This window comes from Pseudochaenichthys georgianus, chromosome 13 (assembly GCF_902827115.2).
Source record: "Pseudochaenichthys georgianus chromosome 13, fPseGeo1.2, whole genome shotgun sequence".
NCBI lineage: Eukaryota > Metazoa > Chordata > Actinopteri > Perciformes > Channichthyidae > Pseudochaenichthys > Pseudochaenichthys georgianus.
Window position 1 is genome coordinate 7,041,273 of NC_047515.1, and position 24,667 is coordinate 7,065,939.

The 24,667-nt window shown below is 42.9% G+C and overlaps 1 protein-coding gene across 8 annotated transcripts in view; it reads right to left on the reverse strand.

The window, feature by feature from the left end:
• The window catches only part of myo18ab (myosin XVIIIA b), a 130,880-nt gene that overhangs the window by 42,009 nt on the left and 64,204 nt on the right, over positions 1-24,667 (reverse strand). For all 8 annotated transcript variants that reach the window (XM_071205323.1, XM_071205319.1, XM_034097091.1 and 5 more), the window contains 8 exons: positions 24,240-24,381; positions 23,964-24,123; positions 22,821-23,007; positions 21,427-21,634; positions 20,700-20,809; positions 17,132-17,197; positions 8,439-8,567; positions 22-165 (listed from right to left, as the gene is read on the reverse strand). In XM_071205323.1, coding sequence (XP_071061424.1) covers positions 22-165; positions 8,439-8,567; positions 17,132-17,197; positions 20,700-20,809; positions 21,427-21,634; positions 22,821-23,007; positions 23,964-24,123; positions 24,240-24,381 — 1,146 coding nt within the window. The remainder of the gene's footprint in view (positions 1-21; positions 166-8,438; positions 8,568-17,131; positions 17,198-20,699; positions 20,810-21,426; positions 21,635-22,820; positions 23,008-23,963; positions 24,124-24,239; positions 24,382-24,667) is intronic.

Below are 24,667 nucleotides of genomic sequence, written 5' to 3' on the forward strand. Positions count from 1 at the left end.
TGTGCGTTCGTGCGTACTCACGTCCTTGCCACGGATCTGCTCCTCAGTGAGCTGCACCTCTATCAGAGGCCTGACGGTGGTGAAGAGCTTCCACCATGGCCAGCCTTTGACACCACGGTTCTTCTTTATGTTCTTCTGGATGCAGCGGATGGCCAGATGTTGGATCTGTCAAACACAGAGCATACAAGTCAGAGGAAGCACACACTTCATTGCATTCATTGTGAAAAGGCACATTGTGATGTCAGTGTTGCCGAGACATGAAGGGTTGCCATAGTGTGACAAAGGTCTTGATATACTGCTTACTGCATGTTAGACTATTCGCTGAAGGATCTTCAAGCAAACATGTGGGAGGAGGTACCATTTGAAAGACTGAGCGAACCAGGGGCTCCTCCAAAATAAAACATGTGGACATGTTCTTCTGGAAATAAGGACCCTCTTTGAATCAGAACAACACAGCTGCAGAATAAACCAAGGCATTTCCACCATTTCTATAGAATAGATACCTTACGATCACACATGGCTACAAATACAAAGAATCAGGACTCTCTTTACTTTAGCATTAATGTGCATGCAGTTTGGATAATGTCTGTATCGCACAAAGATGAACAGAACCACCAGTGCGTTAAGGACACGGTAAGGGATTTCTTCTCTAACTGCACTAAATCATAACACTCATTTAGGTCATATTGCCTTCCACAGCAAAGGCAGGACTATTGACACAATTGTTACTCTGCAGAGAGGAAACAAATCAAACATGGTGGCCAGTTTTCATCATCAGGTTGAGGGTAGGCGTGTAAGCCAGTACTGACCAGTGAGTGGTTTAAAACTAGCCGTGTGGCAGGAGGAAAGGAAAGATGAGCAGCTTGATATATGTTGACCTGGGTCATTTCATTCCATCTTCATCTCACTTTTATACTTCCTCTTAATGTTTTACACTCCTCTTGATCTGTACCAAAACATAATTCTCCCTCAAGCTTCCAGTCAGCAGAAATGGAAACTTCTCTTATTAATGTGCATTCAATTGAACTTATCCGAGATAAATAATCATGTTGTTGCAGTGGATATTATACACGCTTCATGGTGTGCTTTTCAATCTGCTTTCCAGTTGGAGCTAAGGAGAAGAAGTCTGACAGCTCATCATTCACATATTTAGAGAGAATGATATGGATTTCAAGAGTTAGACCAGGAAACAAAATATTCCTTTTTGGATTTTAAATGTTGGAGGACTCGTTAAAGGTAGAATCTTCTCAGTGGACAGTACTTAATCTAAGTTAACAATATAGTTGCACACAAGCCCAGGCGCATCACCAGAATTACACCATTTTAAAGAAAAAGTTGTATTTTGACACTTGACCTGAAACTTCGATTTCATTTATTTGATTGAAAACGGAGTTATTTACTTACTAATGTAATTCTACCGCGCAACTCTTGTGTCTCGGTACAAACAGCAGCTACATGTAGTGTGTGTAGAGCGGTCCTTGTTCATTCAGAGTGTTTACAAGAACAGAAGTACACAGGTAACTCTGGTAACTGGAGAATGAGTTTAGATGTGCTACTGTAAACCTGCACTGTCAGTAATCCGACCTCTTATCTTGGAGGCATTTTATCAATATTGACCATCATCTGGCCAACCACTGGGCTAATCAGTGTAATATGTGTGCATGCCTAAAGACATCTTGTGGTTGCGGAAAATCACAATTCTGAAAAGGTATTTTATTATTGTTTCATTTGATGCCAACACCACACACGTTTGGGCAACTAGGGACACTGCCAATTGGTGTATTTTTGACTAACATTGTTTTTTTTAACGTTAAGTAATAACGTGGGAAAGAGACAGAGAAAGACAGCGAGGACAAGGGGCCTTTAGAGCTGGCATCGTATTTTCACATCTAACTCATTGTATTGTTTATTTCCACTATAACAAGAGCTTTTGAAATATTAGGCAGTTTGAGTTGCAGACCATCAGACCCGTGAACTAAGCCTGTATAAAGCTTTCCAAATGTCACTGCAAATATGATCCTAATATGCCGTTTTTGAATATGTATACTAATGCATTTCATCTCTCTGCATGCTCAGGCTACTTACACGTGTAGAACCAAATAATACTATGAAAGTTGCTCAGTGGTACATAATAATAACTGATATTTCTATAGCGCCTTTCAAGGGACCCAAGGTCGCTTTACAGGAATAGGGCAAGCACAAACAAAACAAAACAAAGGTCAGACAGACAAAACAACAGATAGATTTAAGGGCCGAAAGCCTTGATAAACAGATGGGACTTGAGGGCCCTTTTGAAGGCGTCCAGTGTGGGGATGTTGCGAATCTCCGCAGGGAGAGCGTTCCAGAGGGTGGGGGCTGCCACACTGAAGGCTCTGTCCCCGAAGGTTCTCAGTTTGGTGCGGGTGGTGGTGAGCAGGCCAGAGTCTGAAGACCGCAGGTTCCGGGGTGGGGCATGTGGGTGGAGGATGTCCGATAGGTACTGGGGGGCAAGGGCATGGAGGGACTTGTAGGTCAGGAGGAGGACTTTATAAGTTATGCGGAACTTGACCGGCAACCAGTGGAGGTGGATGAGGGTGGGAGTAATGTGCTGCCACGGCTTTGTGTATGTGAGGACCCGAGCTGCACAGTTTTGGACATACTGGAGCCTGTCCGGGGTTTTGTTGGGAACCCCGAACAGGACACCATTGCAGTAGTCCAAGCGGGTGGTGACAAATGCATGCACCAGGGTCTCGGCAACCGACTCCGAGAGTGACGGTCGGAGTCTGGCAATGTTCCGCAGGTGGTAGAAAGCCGATTTGGTCACTGATTTGACATGGGAATGGTAGGAAAGGGTGGAGTCGAGGATCACACCCAGGTTGCGGGCTTCAGGAGATGGGGAGATGGAGCAGCCGTCGACCTCAAGGACGAAGTCACCAACCTTCTGGAGCAGGGCCTTGGGTGCCACAACCATGAGCACTGTTTTACTGCTGTTCAGCTTCAGATAGTTTGATGACATCCATGTCTTGATGTCATGCAGGCAGTTGATGAGAGACTGAGGGGGGAGCTGGGAGGATGGAGTGGTGCTGAGATACAGTTGGGTATCATCAGCGTAGCAGTGGAAGTTGAGTCCATGATGTCGGATGATCTGGCCGAGGGGGAGCATGTAAATGGTGAACAGGAGGGGGCCAAGTACAGAGCCCTGGGGTACACCGTGGTGGACTGGGGCCGGGGGTGAGTTTGAGCCACTGATGGAGACAAACTATTTCCTGTTGTGGAGGTAGGATGACAACCAGGACAGCGCTGTGCCAGTGACACCCAGGAGGTCTGAGAGGCGGGTGAGGAGGATGTTGTGAGAGATGGTGTCAAATGCTGCAGAGAGGTCCAGGAGGATGAGGATGCTGAGGCGGCCAGAGTCAGCAGCAATGAGGAGGTCGTTGACGCCTCAATGGCCTGACTCTGGAGATTAAAATACCTGGATCATCAGGGTTCTGGGCACATAAAGCTTTGCACTTCAGCTTTCCCAAAGCCTCCAATCCACACTGTCACGGCAGATTTAGAACTTTTTTACAACTTTTAAGACATAATGATTTAAATAAGGACTTTTAATGTTCATACTGAAGGAAAAACGATATGCTGATTTACAGACATCTCTTTCCCAGTGTAAGTCACAGGAAAGTCTTTTTGGGACAAATAACATCAAGTGTCTGACACAGAAGTTGTAGTACCAACTACTGGCCACTATGAACATTTGCTTATATACCTGGATCATCTTCTTGGGGGTTGAATTAAAGGTAGGGTAGGTAAGAATCGGTAAGAATGGAGAAACCAGCTCGAGTGCGCGAGAATTTGAAAGTACACAACCGGAACAAATCTGTCTCTTCCTTCAGACTTCCTCACAGAGCCCCTCCTCCAACACACACAAACGCACACATGACCAATGAGGGCACGAGATAAGTTTGTGCACAGATGGAAGGCTGACAGGCAGGGAGGCCATCCAGTTATTTTAGCCGGGCCGGCTCAGATGATTGGTCGTGCTTTTTACAGCGCCACGGCTTCCACAGATGATGTTTTTTATTGTCAAAGCACTTCAGATATTCATTGCTATCGGGATGTTAAGAGCATTCCATGGAATATAACAAGTGTTTCTGAAGTGAATTACCTACCCCACCTTTAACACGAGTATATCAATTATTCTATAAATATTTAGTGTAATATCACATAATAGTGATAACCTTAAATGATAGAAGAAGAAACTGTGACGTGTGTCCTCTACCTCTCCTTCACACACACACACACACACACACACACACACACACACACACACACACACACACACACACACACACACACACACACACACACACACACACACACACACACACACACACACACACACACCACACACACACACACACACACACACACACACACACACACACACACACACACACACACACACACACACACACACACACACACACACACACACACACACACACACACAGTGCCTGCCTGGGCCCACCTGTTCCTAGTAGGGAGGAGGGGGGGGGGGGGGACTGTCTTTAGGCAACTATTTAATTAGGCTCAGTGTTGGTTTGCTGGCGGTGGTATCCCCCCTGCTCCTCCGCTCTCAACGGTTCCCCATGAATGTCAGAGAGACGGAGAGCAGAGGCAGACTTCAAAGCAGCCAGCGGATCTCTTCTATTTGTCTATTCCCCCATGGCGAGTCCCTCTTTCTCCAGCCTCCCTTCCTCCCCCCCTTTTCTCACTTCCTCCTCCTCTCTCACTTATTTCCCGTAGTACTTTGAGTGCTGCTCGCCCTGCAGGGAGAGAGAACTTAGAAGGAGCGGGAGACTTTCCCCAGAGCAGGAATAACACAGACGAGATGGAGGAGCATTGTATTGATTTAGTTTTGTGGCAATATAATGAGGGCCTACATTTGGTAAACGGACTGCATTCATATAGTGATTTTCTCGTCTTTTGTTTATACTATTCAAAGCACGTAGCACCGTTGGCCATGGTGTCTTTGGGTTAAGCATCTTGCCCAAGGACACATCGACATGTTGACTGCAGGGACTGGCTATTAAACCACCCACCTTCCGATTGGTGAGCCACAGCCTCCCCACACCGTATACATGGACGTGCATCAATGACAAAACTACTCATTTGCACAAAACTAATTAGAGCTGTAGTCACAATGCAAAGGCACATTTTGTGATTGCACACCACTGTTGGTGAGATGATACTGATTTATTACCAGAAATCTGATTCCACAAGCGGTTTGATCATTCTGAACACCAGATTAAGGAGTGATGACAGACAGAAGCAACCAGGTCTGCTATGAGTCAAATGAAAAACATTCTTCCAAAGACTCCAAACTACCAGAAAGCAGCAACTCTTTAAATCTGAAGACTTTTCTTTCCTGCTGCTTTTTATTGCATCAAATAACTATTCATATAACGGCACTGTATTTCTTGTATCATTGTACTTGCATTGCTTATTTAATTATATTCTTGGCTTTTTAATGACTGTTTTAAAATCTACTCTAATGTTTATCTTTTCCATCATGTCTTCATGCTTTCAATGTCTTCTGCAAAGCATTTAAAAAAGGCCTTGTTGAAATGTGCCACATAAATAGACTAGCCTTGAGGGTGTCTGATGAATGAAGAAGCCACCGAACGCTTTACTCTCATTTTGCTAGACTTCAAGTTATACTTCTGAAGATTGCCATTCATTGCATTTACATATAATATACTACCTCTCATTTCATTTGTTTCAAACACACAAGCTATTTAAATGAAATGGATTTCTGATCTCAGTGACACAAGCCTCGGTTATCAGAGCTGCTAACACACGTTTCCTACTGACGCTGCTTCACAATAGAAGGTCACAGCTGGTGACATACAGGATGCTCTTTGGAGGATTACTCTCACATGTTGCAGGGGGCAATGTAAGTGGAGGGAGAGGCGGTATATGTGAGGCTAGTGTATGGGTTATGATACGTTGATACTGTCTGGGGTAACCAAGGCCCGTGGAAGAGCCAGGCTGTCGAGGCGAATTGGCCACACTGTGGGAATACACTCTAGTCCGGGACGTTGGCCCAACAGCACTCGTTACCCTTGATTTCCATCGGAAAAGAGAACGCCTGTTAATCAGCGTATATTCTGTTTTGGTAAATGAACTACCCAGTAATGTACGAACGCTTTTATAGCCCGAATTCAGAGTTATTTCCCTCTCCATTCATTTGACTGAGCCGAAAGCAGGGCTTAAGAAAAACTCAAGTGAGCATGCTCTTTGGGCCCAGCTACTTTTTGAATCTACAGTAGGTCCATATTTAGCTTCATGCACCACCATGTACCTTTAGTTACTTCTACTTACTACCGATCTGGATGAATGATGTGAAATATAATCAAGTGTTAAATCAGACTTTAGTTCTGTCTTTACTCCTAAGATATTTAACCTTTTCGCCTGTTGACCTTTATAACCAACCCTGACTCGTTATCTCCTTTGAAGAATGTGCTGCTGCACTCATTCTCAGTGTTATGACCGGCCAGCTCTCGGCCACAGAGCCTAAGAGTCAGGCAAGTGGTTCAGATGTCCAGATGCTGGGGATATCTCCAGTGTGCCCAGCTGTTGATCCACTCTCTGTAAACTAGTTAACAGGTCTGTCGAGAGAGAGGCTGGGCAGTCAGAACCTCTTGCTGCTGTGACTTGTGATGTGAATTCTCCGGCCGATGCTTGTAATAAACTACCAGTGTTTGACATCAAAGCTCCATCTCTCCTCGTGTCTCTCTGAGTCCTGACTCTCCATTGCTGCAGAAGTTTCCCTTACAAGTTCCACCTGGAGTAAATCCACCAGCTACCTGCAGTCTACAAAGTCATTCAAACTAGCTGCTCCTTCACCAGCTTTGAGAACACTTTCATGATCAATCATTATAAAACACATCATATATATTATTCTGAAATGGACCAATCTGCACAACGACTACTTTACACAGTATTCCTACACTCTGGTACTTCTACTAGAGTACAAGATCTAAGTACTTCTTCCATCTCTGATTTTGGGTGTTTGCACCAGCCGCATAAAAGTAGTCTCATTATCACTATGTGATAAATCAGGCGTGTGGCACAGTGGGTTGTGCGTTGGTGTTGGGATCAGGGGAGCACAGGTTCAAACCCCACTGCAGTCAGCATGTCGTTGTGTCCCTGAGACACTTCACCCCAAAGTGCTCCTGTGGGGATTGCCCACAGTATTGAGTATGTAAGTCGCTTTGGATCAAAGTCACTAACAAGTAACATGTCATGTAATGTAATGATAAACACAAAGACATCTTGTGACAATGCCTCAGTCTGTCAACTTCCCCTCTATCAACAGCTTAGCACCCAAAAGAGAAAACATAAGGGGAGCAGGAAGAAAAGGCAACTAAAGTGTGAGTGTTCTTCTTTTTCCTGAGACACATGCTCCATCCAAACAAGATAACACGTTGCTTAGAATGGTCAGAAGGAAATAAACCCAATCCCAAACACCATCAATTACATGCTCGCTCACTCACTCACTCGCTCACTCACTCACTCACTCACTCACTCACTCCCCTACAAGGGCATCTCATCAGAGCTCATTTGGTTGCACTGTGAATGCGTCTCCTTGGACTTGAATGTGTTTTATTTCACCATGAAGTGTTCAGTGAAGCTTTAGGAGAAATATGCACACAGGATAAATCCCTAGCCCTAGCCCTTCAACACAAGTACCATAGTCCGTCAACTCCTCTTCCCGGGACTGTGCTGGAGTCCTAGTGTAAAGGAGAGCGCCATCTGTCCATCCCATCAGGCCCATCACCAGGGAACTGACATCTGAAGCTCAGATTGAGTGTGACACTGAATGCGTCAGTAGTGAGGGGACTGAGAGGAAAGCAAAGAAGTCACCAGGAAACAAAACTGATGTCGTGATGCAGATAAGTCGCATCCAATAAAAAATTATAAAATCAAGATCTTTTTAATATACTTTTCACTGATAATGTGAATGGGTCCAAAGTGATCAATCCTATCGCTGATATCTCAATTGTAATACCAGTCAAAATCATTTTAATAGAAATGTGTTGTTTTAGGATGAATCGGTATAAAAATACTATAAAAATCAATATTTGATGTCTTAGAAATAAAGGCAAAAAATGTATTCAGTTGTACCAACAAACATGTACAGAAACCATTGTCTTGTAACCGGTGGGACAGAAAGTGGTAAATGCTTACTAGTTTACGGGTTTTAGGAATCATTCCTGCACCACTTTATAAAGCTCATATACATAGTTTTGTATATTCCCTGTATTCGTTGTATAACCACCACATAACACAGCTTTATACGAGTGAAAGCAGTTATGTATCAAGCATGCGTAGAAAGTAGTGGAAACTGCAGTAAAAAGAGGTTCCAGTGATGAACATGATGGAGCGACGCTGCAGCTCACCTTCCTCTTCTTGAAGGCCTGCCTGGCCAGGTACCCTCTGCAGGCGGCCTGGAACAGAGAGATGTTCCTCCTGGTCTGGACGTCCCGCTGCTCCTCCAGCCTGGACAGGGTCCCCGCTCTGAAGAACACCTGCAGGAGAAGAAGGACATTTAAAAAAAGTCTTACACACTTCTATCCTGGAATGTCAGGACACACGGTAAGAAGAGTTTACAATGACAGAAAATGTATTTTTGACTTCCAGACCGTAAACTTTGCCAAACCATGTTCGACCAAATGTTGAGCAAGTGATTGTAAAACTTGCTAGAAATGTTGTATTACACCTGCTTACTGTCTTCTTATATTTATATATAATAAAAAAAAAATTAAAAAAATGGAGCAACTGTCACGTAACCCAATTACCCCCGGGTTAAATAAAGTATTCTGATATGAAATAATTTGAAGAAAATGTAATGTAGACGAAGCCATCGACAGATGCTAAAGGCAGACTTGTTCAGTAGCCTCATTAAGTCACTTGTTAGAAAAATATCGTTATCTTGTATAAACCACCGACTATATTTCAGGCCTCCAACCAAAAACTAAAAATGTTGACTTTGAGACAAGAGAGCCCAAAAGTGCTGAATTGCTTACTCAATACCTGGTTCAGGACTCATTCCTGCACCACTCCAGCATGGAAGAAGTAGTTAAGTGAGGAAGATACTATGCAGTGGTTGATGATATACAACTGCTGCTGTTTGAACATGTTTTGATTGAAGCTGAGAAATAAGGCAGTGCTGTATGTTGACGGGTTGCCCATACAAACCTGTTAAGCCCCGAGCCTGTTTTTCAGGTTTCAGGCTCGAAAATGACATTCCCAGAACAAATGACTATATCTTCACTTCTAAAAGGGGGTCAATTAATAATCTTTTTTCTCAAAGCAATGATACACCTGTGAGTTGGATGTAGAAAAGTCAGAATTAATATAGTTGTTTTTATTTTAAAGTAAATTCAGATTGAACATAGTAAAAAAAATTTTAATTATAGTTTCCGTCCAAAAACCCCCCATTACTTATAGTGAGTTAGCATTTGTTCACTTAGTGCTAATTCAGAGGCTTGGTGTTACCCTTGTGTTTCGTTTAGCTAAAAAGTGTTAATATTGTCTGATAGCTGAGTTTCTTCCCGTTAAGTGGGTATGACACATGCATAGGTTGTTAAATGTTAAGAAGCCCTGAGACACAGTTTTGTGAATATTGTTGTGTTTTGGGGGCATGGGGTTTAACAGGTTAAGCAGTGACGAAGAAGCAAGAAGTCACTGCTGGTTGGCTTGAATAGAAAACAAATGGTGTATGGACAGTATAGTGTGCGTGTTAGTGTTTTGACATCTGATGCAAAACACTAGACTACTGTTAGACTGGTAGTGCAACAATGCAACAACGGGGCTCCTAACACAAAGAAGAAAACAAATCATTAAAAAAAGGGTTTAATCTTTTTGACAACAGTTTTGATCAACAGTTTGATGCCACGAAAGTCATGTGTCAAATGGCGCCCAATAAGGGGCAAGGGATAATTGGTGTGTATTTCCTGTGTGTATTTCTTGTGAATCCAACATTAGGCCTGTTCATGCTGGTAAAAGGTCGATCATGCTAAATAGCTAATACGCGTTTGCTACGTGTTTTAGAATATTGCTCAGTTACTCTGTGCTTGGGATATTTGTTAGTGTCTTCCCTGTCCCGAGTAACTTTCTCTGTGCTTTCTCTACCCTGATGACAATGCTCTAGTCCAGAAACATCCCTGTGTCTTCATCTCCTTTGCTGATGATTTGGACAGCCGTGGTGCCATTTCCTGAATGCCAATGAGTGCACAATTTCATTTTAGACCGTAAGGAGTCTCGGTGGGCTGTAAAAGCCTACACCATTACTCCTTCTGGATCATTTGTGTCTGGGGACAGACTTTGCTCTGTTCCTTGGCCCTGAATTAGCTGGCAGCTCTTTGTGGAAGTATATTCATTAGAGTTTGAGTGACGCTTTGTCCTTCAGAGGATGTGACTCTTCTTAACGCCGTCTGTAATTTCCAAGAATGGCAGAGGAAAGGAGAAGTATAGCTTGGAGTAAAATAATCTGTTTGAATGTCATGCAGACCTTGGTTGTCTCCGCTATGGAACCATGTTGTACTCTGCAACACATATTTACCCAGCCGACAAGCATGGAATGAACATTTAGGACAGTTAAGATGTTTTTATTTAAGTGTATTTGTATCTTTGTGCAGCTTATTGAATTGAGACAATAGAGGGGTGCAGTGATGACATATTTGTGGGCCAACCCGGAAGTTAGCATTGCACGGGCCATCTTGATAAAAAAAAACATGGATTTTTTTCCATTGGATTTTGAACAATTGATGTTGAAATGCAGTTGCCAGAAGTAATTAGCTAACATAAACCACCCATAGTACCAGTAAGTAACTGGTAAGCTAAATACAGCTATGTTTGACATGATGACGTTTAGTAGTCACTCGTAGCAACTGCTATTTTTAAGACACTTAAAGGTCCCATGTCATGCTTTTCCGGTTATTACCCATCCCCTTGTGTGTCATGAAGGTTTTTCTGCATGGTGTGCAGAGTCAAAACCCTCAAAGTACACCCTGTAGCGAGTAAAACTCTAACACAGAAAATACCTCCCCAAAACGCCTCGTTGGAGATACGTCACTGTCCATTTGATTCTTCCACACTTATTGTTTTTACTTCGGCTGTGACTTTGTGTGTGCTCAGGATGAGTTTCGCTGTGTATCGCTAAACAAGGAAAACACACCTCCACGGAGCTCAGCGCGATTCACAACGTCCCGACCAATCAGAGCACACTGTGCTCACAGGGAGGGGGGGGGGGCTGGAGCTATTGGAGCTACAACGAGCCGTTAAAGGCAGAGAGTGAAATTCAGTGAATACACGTAGTTTACAGAGATGCTGTTTGAGAAGCCAATGTGAGTTTGGAAAATTGCACAGTATAAATCTATTCTAGTAGAGCTCAACAATGGAATTATGATCAGTGGAAATGGCCATGACATGGGACCTTTAAAGCTTCAGACATTTACAGGTGGGATGTTTACTGACCTACTTTGTCATGGAACAAAGAGTAAAATATCTTGTAGGTTGCATTAACCACAGTCTTTATTTCTGGAAGCTAAACACATACACAAAGACATTGACTTCGAGACGAGGGAACCCCAAGTACTTAAATGCTAACTCATTTCCAGGATTAAGACTCATTCCTTCACCACTCTATTGAAAGTTAGGACATTGGATTATACGTGAATTCGGCTTTCTATTTTGCAGAAACTTTTCTAAAGTAAGGTATCCGAAGAGGAATTGCCAGTATTGAAACTATCATACAGACATTACTATCTTTAAAAAAGGTACAATCATCCGCAGACGTAGGGGAGGCTTTATGGTTGGCGAGGAACAAGTGACTGAGTGGGCAGATGATGTCAAACAGCCTGGGAGGAAATGACACATCTGGGTAACATGAAGTGCCGCGCTCCCAGTAGACCTATTTGTCAGTGTGGGGATGTTTTAATGATATCAGGCAGAGAGCCACACACTAGTTGGCAGGGAAGCAGAAGGGGGGGGGGGGGGGGGGGGGAGGGGGGGTTGGCAGGCAGAGGTGGATCGTCTGTCAGCCACCTGCACAGGCCACTGCATGTGTCACCGGGGACACTTTTACTTCAGATGATGATCATTCCTACAGCGCAGGCCTATAATGCTGTTTGTTATTCTTTCCATCCGTACAGCTGGTTTCAAATAGCCTTGGTTCTGATGTGGGATTGAGACCCAGACGCCTCCTCACAAAAACACCTGTATACTGTTTTGCTATCATGGCTATTGTTTTACAAACCTGGTTTAGATTTGAAAACGCCCACTTCCACATGAAGAAAGCATCCATTAAGCATCCCCCCGTGGCGTTTTTCATTCCACGTATATGCATTTGACAGCGACAGTTGCTTTATAAAGTAGACGATCGATGGAAATAGAGATTTTAAAATATGAAAGCAGATCACAGATATGCATTGCTGAGTCAATGTTAATTTGTCATAGATTAAGATATTAAGGATTAAAGAAGAATAAACTAGAAAACAATCTGAAGCCTATTAGCTAGTTGTTTTGGTTTGTCTTGATTCGTACAGAATTACGGTATTTGAGTGTATTTTGTTACTTCCCATTACCTTCAGGTTATATGAGATAGAATGCTGTAATGTTTTTCAGCATCTCTTGCAATTGCACGGACTTCAATGGGAGTTGCTACAGCTGCTGATGTAGGAGCGACAGTCAGTCAGTCACCCCCAGTGAAGTGATCTCTAAACTAAGCCAGCTAACTTGTGTGGTCTGATCAACATTTCATTGATCACAGTTAGCAGCACGTATCATATGTTTTTAGAAGAGTAGAAGTGGTATTACATAAACGTTGTCTAGATGGGGATGGCAATGTTGTCTTTACACCTCCATGATGAAGGCGGACGGGGCTAAGTCAATGCGGAAGTGGGCGTGGTTTCATCTAAACTAGGTTGGAAAAACGATAGACGCATCCTTGCTCCAAAATGGTGGAAAGAGCTCCATGTTGGCATCAGGACAGCAACAAGTCTACACATCTGCAACTGCACATTGGCCAATTAAAAACAAATCTGCACTTACGATGGTTTGATTTATTGAAATCTAATGTACTTGCAGAATTATTGCTTTTTGAGTATCTATCTTTATAGTGTATTGCACATATTAAGTTGCTTTGGATAAAATGTCAGCTAAAAAAAAAAGAATTTAACAAGATATAATGATGTGATTAGTATTTTCACGACCATCAAGAAACATATCTACATTGTAATTAAATCATATTCAGATAGGGGACATTTAAAAACATTTTAATTAGTATTCGCAGTTTCCACTTGGCAGGTAGCTGCACTTTATGGTAAAATAGCCTTAGGAAAAGATGACTGAGTAATGTGTCGCTTGAGAATTAATCATATGCTATCCTCCACTTTGATGCAGCTCATTTATTCATTATTCTAAATGATTCCCACACTGCATGTGTTACACAGTATCATTAGACAGTGTGTGGGTTGGTGGCACTATGCCTTCCATGTGGGTTTGTTGGACCTGTGTGTGTCATGCGCCAGTAAAAATTAATATATGCATAAGTAATATTAGTAATACAAACACCTCGGAGCAAAAAGAGTTGTGATTTGAATCGTTCCCTAGGCTTGGGAAAAGAAGCGGGCTGAGTGAAGGAAGACACGCAGCGAGGCAAGGTTAAGGTCGCAGCAATATCTGCCAAGGCACTTCTCTAATTGACAGCTCACTGTTCTTTATTCAGCAGACATTCACAGATCTAATGAACAAAACCATCAGGCTGTCTTTTCCCTTGCGATTAGCTGTTTTTATTATCTCAAAGAGTTGGCGTCTGGCCGTGTGTGACTGCTGCGTGGCAAAGGGTCACAGACACAGAGGGGCAGCTCCTAAAAGATTAAGAACAACAGGACTAGTAGGACTGCTGAAGGAGAACACGACTCCTCCATCGCCAGCTACAAAGGTAGGCGAGTAGAATAGAGAACACGTTTTCAGTGTGTTTTTAATTGAGAGTGTCACTGTGTGAAAAGACGTTGGGACCACAGTTCTTGAAGGCAAGACAAAGACATGTGGTCCGGAAAAGACACACATTTGCCTGATTTAAGCTGACGTGTGGAGTGTTTTATGAAATGGAGAATTCAAATCAAACCCTGTTTAAATGTCCGGCTCATGTACATGTACACAATGTAATTTAGTCCCTGCATTTAACCAATCCTAGTATTAGGAGCTATCACACAGTCCTGGTGAGCAGTGTGGGGGTCTGGTGCCTTGCTTAAGTGCACCCGGCTGTGCCCACAAGGCCACCTGGCACCTCTTAAAGCACCAGTCCACTCTGTTCTTGGTCCATTCTGGCACTTGAACCGGCGACCCTCCGGTTTCCAAGCCAGTCCCTACTGGACACTACCCCCCAGATATGTCTGGAAGTCTATCAATTTCTTGATTCACCTATTACTTCCTGCTGGGGTTCTTTTGATAGTTGCCATGCAACTGTTGGTGGAACTCACCAAACTTCCTGCACATTATAGCAGGAAAGGATGGCGTTGCAAATCCTTCTTACACTGTGCAATTCAGCATTCATATATTATTTAGTGGGAAAGCTGATACAGCATTCCAACTACTTGTTCTTCTACGCACAAATTCTTTATTATTATTATTCCGCCAGGTTTTTTTGCTGCTCTTCTGCTCCCACATTCCACATCGCAGAAACTCTGTTCAAACATCAAAACGTTCAGCTCGATCGGGAATCGATTGCTATTACTTTTCTCATTCATAGCTTTCATAATTCCCGAGATATATCCCATCATTCATCAAATTCTTAACATGGTAGGCTGTCGGTAAAAGGTTGTCGACTAAAGAAATCACTCTGATTGGCTGTTCAGCTTAGCGAATCAGTGCATGAGAAGCGAAACGGAAGTGTGGGACCCAAACAAATTATTAAGAAGGCAAATCTGAGATTTCATTTAACTCCAGCTCTCGACTCAGGTTCGCGAAAGCCCCGTGAGCTTCTCGCTGTAGAATGAAAATGGAACGCACACGCTATTTGTTGTTGGTTTATATCACGCAGTCTGTTCTTCTTCTCTCGGTTATCACGCAGTCTGTCTTCCGGTTGTTGCCTCTTTTGAATGACGAATACACAGTACCGCCGCCTGCTGGTAAGGAGAGTTATTGCCACTCACGCATGCGCAGTGCGTGCGTGCTACTTGGCCGTCGGCTGAAGTCTTTGCGGTGTGTTCCAGAGTGTGACTGTTGGCCAAGACGCAGGAGACGTGAGGCGACACAACAGTCGGTCCGTTTGGACGTGTTCTTTGGTGTCAGGTTGGTGCGTAGCAGAGGCGGGGACTCGAGTCACATGACATGACTCAAGTCAGACTTGAGTCGCATATCTTTTGACTTGAGACTTGCTTGACTAACATTAATAAAAGACTTGACTTGACTTTGTCTTGGTATTCATGACTTGAGACTTGAGCTCGAGATAGATGACTTGAAAGGACTTGACTGTTTAAAATTAAATATTTGTGTTTGTTTTTGTAGTGAGATATTATGTTTAGTTTTTTCGAAAAACGTGATTATAGCGCCGTGCGCGCAAACCTGGCAACCCACTAGACGGCAGGAGTGTCAGTTAACATGGCAGCGGCTAGCGTTACTGCAAAAATAGTGAAGTTTGGATTCAAGGATTATGTTGTCGATGACGGTAATAAGAAGAGAACAGCGGTATGCAGGGTCTGCAGCATAAAGATCAGTGACAGGACCACCACAGCATCCAACTTCATTCGTCACTACAAAAGACCCCACAGAGAAAGGTAGGCTACGTGCATGTGTTGTGTTAGCTAGAAAGCTAACGTTAAGTTTAAGCTACGTTAGACTTGGTTTAAAATCAATAAAGCAAAGAGAAGACAAAACGGTAAATGAACACTAGAACCTCCAAGGGATTCATTTGTACCCTGATACTGACGGGCTGTCAGGAGAGAGAGAGAGAGAGAGAGAGAGAGAGAGAGATGCCTCGTTTATTTCCCCTGTGTTATTATCAGAAGTGACTGTAAACTGTTGAATAATGTAGTTCATCTACTTTTAGTAGTTTGTTTAAATGTTTTAATTATGTTGTTTTGTTTGTAGAAGTGCATCATTCCTTGGTTTGTTGTAAAATGAATCTGAACTTTTTGATCTGTTATGATGATAAACTGAAGCAATTTCTAAATGAACCAAATTAAGTGAGTTTGAAATCGTCCTACTTAGTTTATAAGGAAATTATGAAGAGGAACAAATTAAATGATTTGAAAATGATATCTCTGTCGGTGCTGACGCTGTTGGCGGTTCTAGTGTTAACAGACATTTACATTAAATATGTGTAATGGCAAAAGCCATCTATGATTTTCTTACCTTGTTCTGCCTTTTTGAACAGACTTTTTGAGTCCTCGCTATATTGTCTGCAGTTCTAGGGTTAATATGGATCTAATATGATTGTCATTGGTCTAAATTATATTTCAAATGATTAACTGTGTATGTAATGAAGATCATAGTGTGGGTTGAATCCATTTTCATAACCACTGATTTAAATGTGGAAACTGGGCTTGTTCATCAGAATGTTGTATGACTTGACCTGAGCAATGACTTGACTTGACTTGCTTGACTCTCACCACAGTGACTTGGGACTTGCAGGTCAAGACTTGAGACTTGCTCATGACCTGCACATGTAGGACTTACTCCCACCTCTGGTGTGTACAAAAACGACCCTCTGCTTTAGTTATCGGTCCTTTAACAACATCAAAAAGATCTAACTTTAACATTTTATTTCAGTCAGTGAGATTTTATGGTGATTTATATATTTTTCGATAGTCACATAATAGGAATTCTGGATACATAAAGGGGTCTGTGGGGGGGAGGTTGGGGTAATGTTTTATTTAAATGGTTATTTAGGTAGTCAACTAAGATACCTGAAGCACCAGAGACATACATGTTGGTTAAAATGTGGAATATGATCATTGTCTTGAGTTTTAAACTACTGGGGTCAAATTGACCACAGAGGATAAAGGGTGTAAAGTACATCTGAGGATAAGGAGTGTGTGGTCCTCTTATGTCTAATGAAAGGTGTGTGTGACGTGACTGCACTCACCCGGCTCAGCCCCATGTGGTGGCTGCTCTTCTCCAGGTCCAAGGACTCCAGCAGCTCCTCCACCGCCTGTAAACCAGCAGAACAAACAGTCAGACACACAAAAAAAGCAGCTTTGTTCCAGGCTCTACCTCGGAGCCATGGCATGACCTGGTGGGACAAAGCGTGCTCGCATGGTGTTATTGGAACACACACCACTCCCCCCATAACACCAGCTAACACAAACACACACTGCTCCCCCCGATCTACGTCCAGGGGGAAAACAAGGCAGACAGAGGAGTCCCCGGTCCCTTTATGTCAGGTTTCATCCGTCCAGTCAATTCAACCTTGAGAAGACAAACTGCACACAGGGTGGGTTGTTGTTCCGCTGATGCTGGAGTTAAGGATTTAGAGTCTAAAGAAACCTAATATTTGTTTATCCGATAAATGTAATTGTTAAGTGCAAGTGTTGTCCTGATGCTAGCGTCAAAGAAAGGTCATCCATAAGAAGGGAACTCAACCTACATTATTAACTAGAAAGTCTGAATTATGACATTGGGAAGTGGAGTTTAAAAAAGTGTTGACTTTTAGCATACAGAGGGTCAAGTTACATCAAAGTGAAGTGATTCAACATGTTTGACCCAAGGTACAGATATAATTCTGTATTTAGAAACCATTCCTCTTTTGTTTTTTTAAACATCTCACTCCCAAATCCAAACTTGGACTGACTACGTGATGTGTCTCAAATTGTGTTCTTGTGATGCATTTGTTGTTGTGAGTGCGTCCCAATGAGAAGTATGGCAAATGGCACTGAGTACCAGGACGGTGTTCCCATTACTGTCAACGATCTATGGTGGATCTCTTGGAGGTACAAAGAGAAGGGATACAGCGTTGGAGGTGGGGGCACTGTTAAGACCATATAGCATGCCAACCTGAGTCTTCGCTGACTAACAGATCTCCGTTTCCAAATGGAATTTTTTTTTTTTTTTTGGGCCCAACGAAGTCAAAGATGGACAAGGAAGTTGTAGAACTACCGGTTTGGTCTCTACGAACATTTGCTTCAACGGCCAGCGCACTTCCTGGGGGCGTGTTGGAACTATGGAAACATCTCACACTCCATGATCTCCAAGCTGGATACGTGATGAAAGTTCGTAGACCATGTGATTGTGGTAATCCTCCATTATGGCGCCAACAAAGAAGCCACCCTTAATTGAATTGGGTGTAATTCTGTAACGATTTACCAGAGCTAATGATACGTTTGCTAACTGGCTAGCTAACAGCAGCAGCAGTCGTCACTTCTGGAGAGGGCCCAGCCGCCTTGTGCGATTTCAGACAACACATGGTCTAAATTCACATTTGGAGCAAGGGTATGACATGCAGTGTTCTAAGAGAAGTGTTCAAACCGACACAGCATGTGACTGACATTATTAGGCGCTGTGCTGTACCAAACTCTACAAGTTCTTCTTCAGCATGTAGACCACTAAAACTCTCCACTGAAACAATAGTATGACAAGATGATATGATATACAGTACGCTTTTGGCAAGTAGCATCTGGCTACTCACATCATGGCTGCAACACGCCATGTTGACAGGAACCGACAGAAATACAGCGTTTGCTCAAACTGTTATTCTCTTTCTGTGACTTTGTCTTTCTCTGAAAACCAATTCCTTCATATTATTCCTCCAATGATAAGGCCTTCTCTGTCTCAGACTGCCTTCTTTCATCCATCTTCCTTGCTTTCTTTCTTCTCCGCCGGGTACCATTAGTTATTTCTGAGTGGGCTATCCGCTGTAAGCTCATCTCCAAGGAATATGGTGAGCCACTTTGCTGTCAGTGTCTTGTGGTGTGGTAAAGAGACGGAGGCTTGATTTGATATTTAATCCAATCCATTCTTTTCGTGTTCCACACTTATCCCAACAAGACAATCGGATTTTAAACTCGCAAAAAAGATTCTTTAACTTTAGGAGGAGAAATGTTTGCACGTGAGCTACGGAAAGACTTAATGTAGGGAGATGTTTTTTTCCTGCAGCGGCCCCACCTCCCCCTCATAAAGGCTAATCGCGCCTTTGTGCAAAGCTGCTTTATACTGCCTGAACAGAATGTAGAGAAGACATTAATCATATGCTCAGGGATGTTCCTAAACTGTTCTGCCTCCTATACAAAAGGAATGGAAAGATAATGAGGCAGGGGGAGAAAAGTGGAAAAAGACAAGGGATTGGGATGGGGGAGGGAGAGGGGAGAGATGGGGAGGAAAGAAAGAGCTCTTCCCACTGTCGGTAATTAATCAGTACAGTAGCCGTATGCTGCCAGCCTATGCAATCATAATTAATTACACACAAGAGCGCTCTTGGAACAGGAAGAGGACAGGGGAGAGAGGAGGAATAAAGGGATTCTGTTCACACCGAGAGAGGAGAGTGTAGAGGGCAGCGAGAGAAATATTACATCTACAGACTTTAAACCTTCCTCAAATTCTGACACCATCATGGTTAGTTTAATTATTCCTATTATCGTAGGACAAAGCTCCGAAGCACAATTTGTTTTAAAGGCTAATAAGTTGGAGATAAACGTAAAGCTGACCTTTATGTGGGGAAATGGTGGAGAGGCTCTTGAAATGGGATTGTTTTTTTAATGGAGAAATTGCTTTCTAATTAGTGAAAGAATACATTGTTGACTCTTGCTATTCTTTTAGAAATGCATACCAACTGACGATTCTCAGAAGAAGGATTAGCAAAATACTAAACATAGCAGGGTATCAAAAACAACCAACACGGAAATGGTGTCACAACTAGAGCCAATAACAATACCTCCATGTCTTGTTTTTGTGTTTTCTGTAATCATGTTACCAATATGCTAATGAGTTTATGGCATATATGGCAACTTTAAGAGATTTTGGGAGATATTGCTACAGTAGCTCATCGTGAGCTAGCTAGCTAGCTACTAATGTTGTTTTCCACAATTACTTCAGTTGTTCCAGCGTCTTCCATTTCCACTAATGGGGATAGTCACTATTACATTGTACTCTTTGTACTCTACTGTATGTAAGAAAAAACATTGTATATATACATTACGTTTAACTTTATCAATATACCGCTCTGGAAACAATGAAGAGCCCAGGCTCTCGTCATCTCACGCCTAGACTCAAAGCGTCAGCTAAATGCAATGTAATGTAAAAGAGACAACCGAAACATTATCAGTTTCTCTGGTTTTACTATTTATAGGTATTAGTTTGAGTAAAATTAAAAAAATATATATTATTCTATAAACTACTGATAATATTTCTCTGTGTTGGAATTCTACAGACACAGGAATGGAATGGCTGCCATACATGTAGAGATTGAGATTCAAGACAACATTTGAGTGGTCTCTTCATTTGTTTTGCTGTATATAAAGATCTAATAGGACAACTAGAAGACATGTATGTGAAGTTTCTTTCTTATTTCATTAACATTTGAGTTGTTTTTGAAGTCACATTGATCATAACCTGGGTTCTGTTCATCCCTCAGATTTTCCTGAGATATCTCGGAGAGTTCCACGACAGCATCCACAAGTGTTTTCATCATATCAGCAGTGGCTAACCCCCCTAACACTCACCCTCTTCTCGTCTGTGACGATGTAGTGGCGGCCGTGCTTCTTGGTCAGATGAGGTGCCAGGACATCAAAGCGCCGGCGGAACTCAGAGAACACCATGTGGTCCGGGTACCCTGCAGCGAGGGAGGAGGTAGGACAGAGAGGGGAGAGGGGGGCACAAAAACACCCAGGTTAGAAGAGCGCCTGCAGCAAGTGGACGACAGCCAACACCGTGTCAAGGGTAATCTTTATCTTCAAGTACAGCGCAAAAACTCAAATCTGAACAATACGCTTGTGGCACAGTTTGTAAGCTTTCTCAGGTTCTTAGACAGGCACTAGCAGTAAGAATGGAAGAACGTTTTATTTCAGATAAAGACGTTTTAAAGAGTCAGATATGAAATGGGAAGATGGACCCCAGGTCAGAATCAACAACAATGGGTAAGCCCATTTAGATTTCAGATAATCTAAAGAAAGTGTTGAGTTCATAATGTATTGAACTCAGAAAGAGAGAAGAGCCATTTTCTTTCCAGGCTATTAGAAATCTGGATGAAGCATTAATTATTTTAGTTTTATTATTAATGTTTCTTTATTTCCTCTCTATGCTTCCTAATGGTACTACTCCACTGCTTGTTTTTGTCATTTTTGCAAAACCACAATCGGTGAACTAATATACAAAAAGATGGATCCATTAGATCTTCGCGGCGTTTCCAGAAAAGAACACAGTGGACATGGCACATTTTCACTTCCATACCTTGCCTGTAGATGCGCAGTGCGTCCAGCAGCTTGGACCCTCGGAGCTGGGCTCTCAGGAGGCCCACGTCCAGAGTCATGAGGCCCGAGTCAGGGCTCTCTCCGTGCGTCACGCGGGGCTCACCTCCACCACCCACCGCCTCGGCTCTGGGCAGCAGGCAGTGGACGAAGTGAACCCTGGAGCGACGCACCATGTCGATCAGAGCGTCCTGACAACAGAGAGGAGGAGTCAGTCATCACACTCTGCACATCTAATAACAGATTACAAAAAACGATGTAAAAAAACTATTCCAATATCGACTCTTTAGTTAAATGTATTATAATGTATGTGTAGAACAAAAGCTGAGTTTAATGGTTTTTGATTGAGCTTTAAAATGATGATATTATAATAGTACAGGAAAATGTGAACTATAAATGTACTTGTATCACATCTCTTCCATCTTTCTATTCATGTTCTGGTACTGTATTATTATTTAAGCCCCATACAGGACTTTGCTAAATTCTTACCTTGAAAATAAAAATCATGCATTTATTTGTATAGTCTTATATTATACGTTCTGAAATGTATTGATCATAACATTCTAGGTATTGTGGCATAGGATTAGAGCAGTGTTTCTCACACTTTTTAATTCCAAGGACCACTTAACCAATAAAACAACACTCGCGGACCACCTAACTCCACAAATATCAAAAAACACATCGTTTTTCTAGAACAGATTATAAATCGCCTGAAAATGGTACAAACAAGTGGCAACATGTGTGATGAAGGTGTTGTGCTGGGCTATATCATGCAATCGAAAGTCAAACTTAACCTCCCTCCATTGCGGAGATATTCCCGGGAGAGTGCGGAAAACTGAAATGTATTTATTTATTTCAATTGTGAAATGTTACCAATATACTCACGGACCACTAGGGGGCGCTCACGGACCACCAGTGGTCCGCAGACCACACTTTGAGAAGCACTGGATTAGAGGTATACAATGATATGAAACTCACAAGGGGATTTCTACCCTCCCACTTAAACTAGCTCTGTATCCTTGTACCTTCACTGTTTACATTAATATTGAATTAAAAAATAAAGGATCTAAGTAGAAGAAGTTGTATATTGTTAAATGAAGCAAATCAATGTTGTTCTGAGGGCTGATTTAGCCTTTAATCAGGTTTCATTTGAGTGGAGCTATGCTGGGAAATACCTGATGTCACAAAGAAGCTCTAAGGGCTAATAAACAGATCACGAGGTAAGCTGTCCCGCCCTAAAGGTACAGAAAGACCCACCGAAAGCTAAGGAAAATGTTATAAAGGCAGTTCTCCACAGCATTCATGAAAGTAGGCCCAGTCGTGTTTCTGCCCTCTCGAGGGAAGTCTCAGTGTTTCGTCCCCGTCTCATCCACCTACCACTTGGAGTTTGACCTGGATACACAGGCTCTTCTTCTTGACAGCCGCCACCCCCGTGGTGAAGGTCTTCCTCATGCTGGTGGCCCGTCGCAGGGCGAGCTGGGAGCTGCCCTCCAGCCCGGCGATGGAGCCGGACAGCACCGTGGCCCCGCTGGCCCGGCCCATAAACAGCCCGCTGATGTTCTTCCTGTGGGGACACAAGGATAGGTCTCATCCGTATGCATGCAAATGACAAAGGCCCTGTGTCCAAATGGGCAGAAAGACACGGGCAAAGACTCCTCACATTGTTTTTTATATGTTTTTATGACGACAATATCTTGACAAAATATTTATGCTTTTACGGGACAGGCTAGATTGGCGTCTTGTCTTTTCTCTATCTTTTTGGGCCACTTAATTTTAGTTTGACATGGTTTTGTTTTTTTACCTTTTTAACCAATCAAAAATATGCCTGCCCTTACTCTTTGTATGAACTAACTTCACTGCTCAGTCTGACAGACCTAGCGCTGAAGACCATTCACAAACGGTGATACCATGTTTATACTCATCAGCAGTAACAATCCAGTGTCCGTCAGGCTTATCGGCTCAAACTAATGCATTTTCTAGTATAATAGTTTCCATCCAAAAGACACGGGCACAAGCTTCTCAGTGACATCAGCAGCACTTTCCTGAACATTTTTTATATTTCCAACTCGAGGGGACCCCACAAATACATTGGAGCACAGCTGCATGCGGCACAATGTGCTCTCCGTTTAAAACAAAAGAAAAACCTGCGCTGCTGCTCAGAAAAAGGCACTATGTGGACACATGTCTCGCTTCTTGCTGTTTTCACTTGAAATGTAATTAGAATCAAAACAGTTTTTTCATTTGTTCCCCCATCACTTTCTGAATGTGTCGACGCTTACTCATGTGCATACTGTATATAGCTGTGGGATTATATGTGTGTCTATATGTAAATATATGTTTTCCTTTTGGACGGGTTGGCGTCAGCAGCTGTTGTGGTAGTTGCTAGGCATTGTTGAGCTTTTGTCTGTGTAAGTATATTTTAGTTTTGTATTTGTAGTTTTGTGAAAATAACACGATTCATTATAAGGGGCTTATCATTTAAGCGTTCTTTATGTGTGGTATCTGCGTGTGTGTGCGTACTTCTGGGAGTCCTGCAGCAGCGCGGCAGCGTTCTGGGCGGCGGGGTTGTGCTTGGCGTGGCTCAGCCAGCCCTGAGCGTTGTACTCCACCCAGTCGGTCCCGTGGCTGTGGCCCAACAGGAAGAGGTGGGGCTTCTCTCCTCGCAGCAGAAGACTGGCTCCTGCAACACAAAGGGAATACTTCCATGATCCCAATGATGTCAGGAGGATGATCAGTGCTGCTTACAGGAAGCTACTGTTGATGGCTTTAACAGGCAGTGACAGGTTGATATCTCACCCTTGTTTTCTCCCTTCGCAGAGCCGTAGTAGCTGAAGAGTCTCTCCAGCATGGTTTCCTCTGTACCTCCAGGCTGCACGGCCTCCTCCTCCATCAGCCACAGCAGGCCTCGAGCCTCATCTGTCCTGGCCAGCGTGCGCACCTGTCATGGATACAGAAACTCAGAAATGTCCCCTACTTGTTGCACTTCCTACTTCACTTGGATTATAAAAATCCTAAAGTTATGGCAAATGTGTATCTAAAACTTCATTTATCACTTAGGATCATGAGACAATGTGCTATATAATGTCGTAACACCTTTTAAAACGCTATACGCCAAGGTGAGCTTAATTTGAAAACAACAACAAGATAAAGCTGATGGGAAGGCGATTGGTCTCTGTGTAGGTATTTGGTCAGAAATCAAGTTCTGGCCTGATAGTGACCTTAGA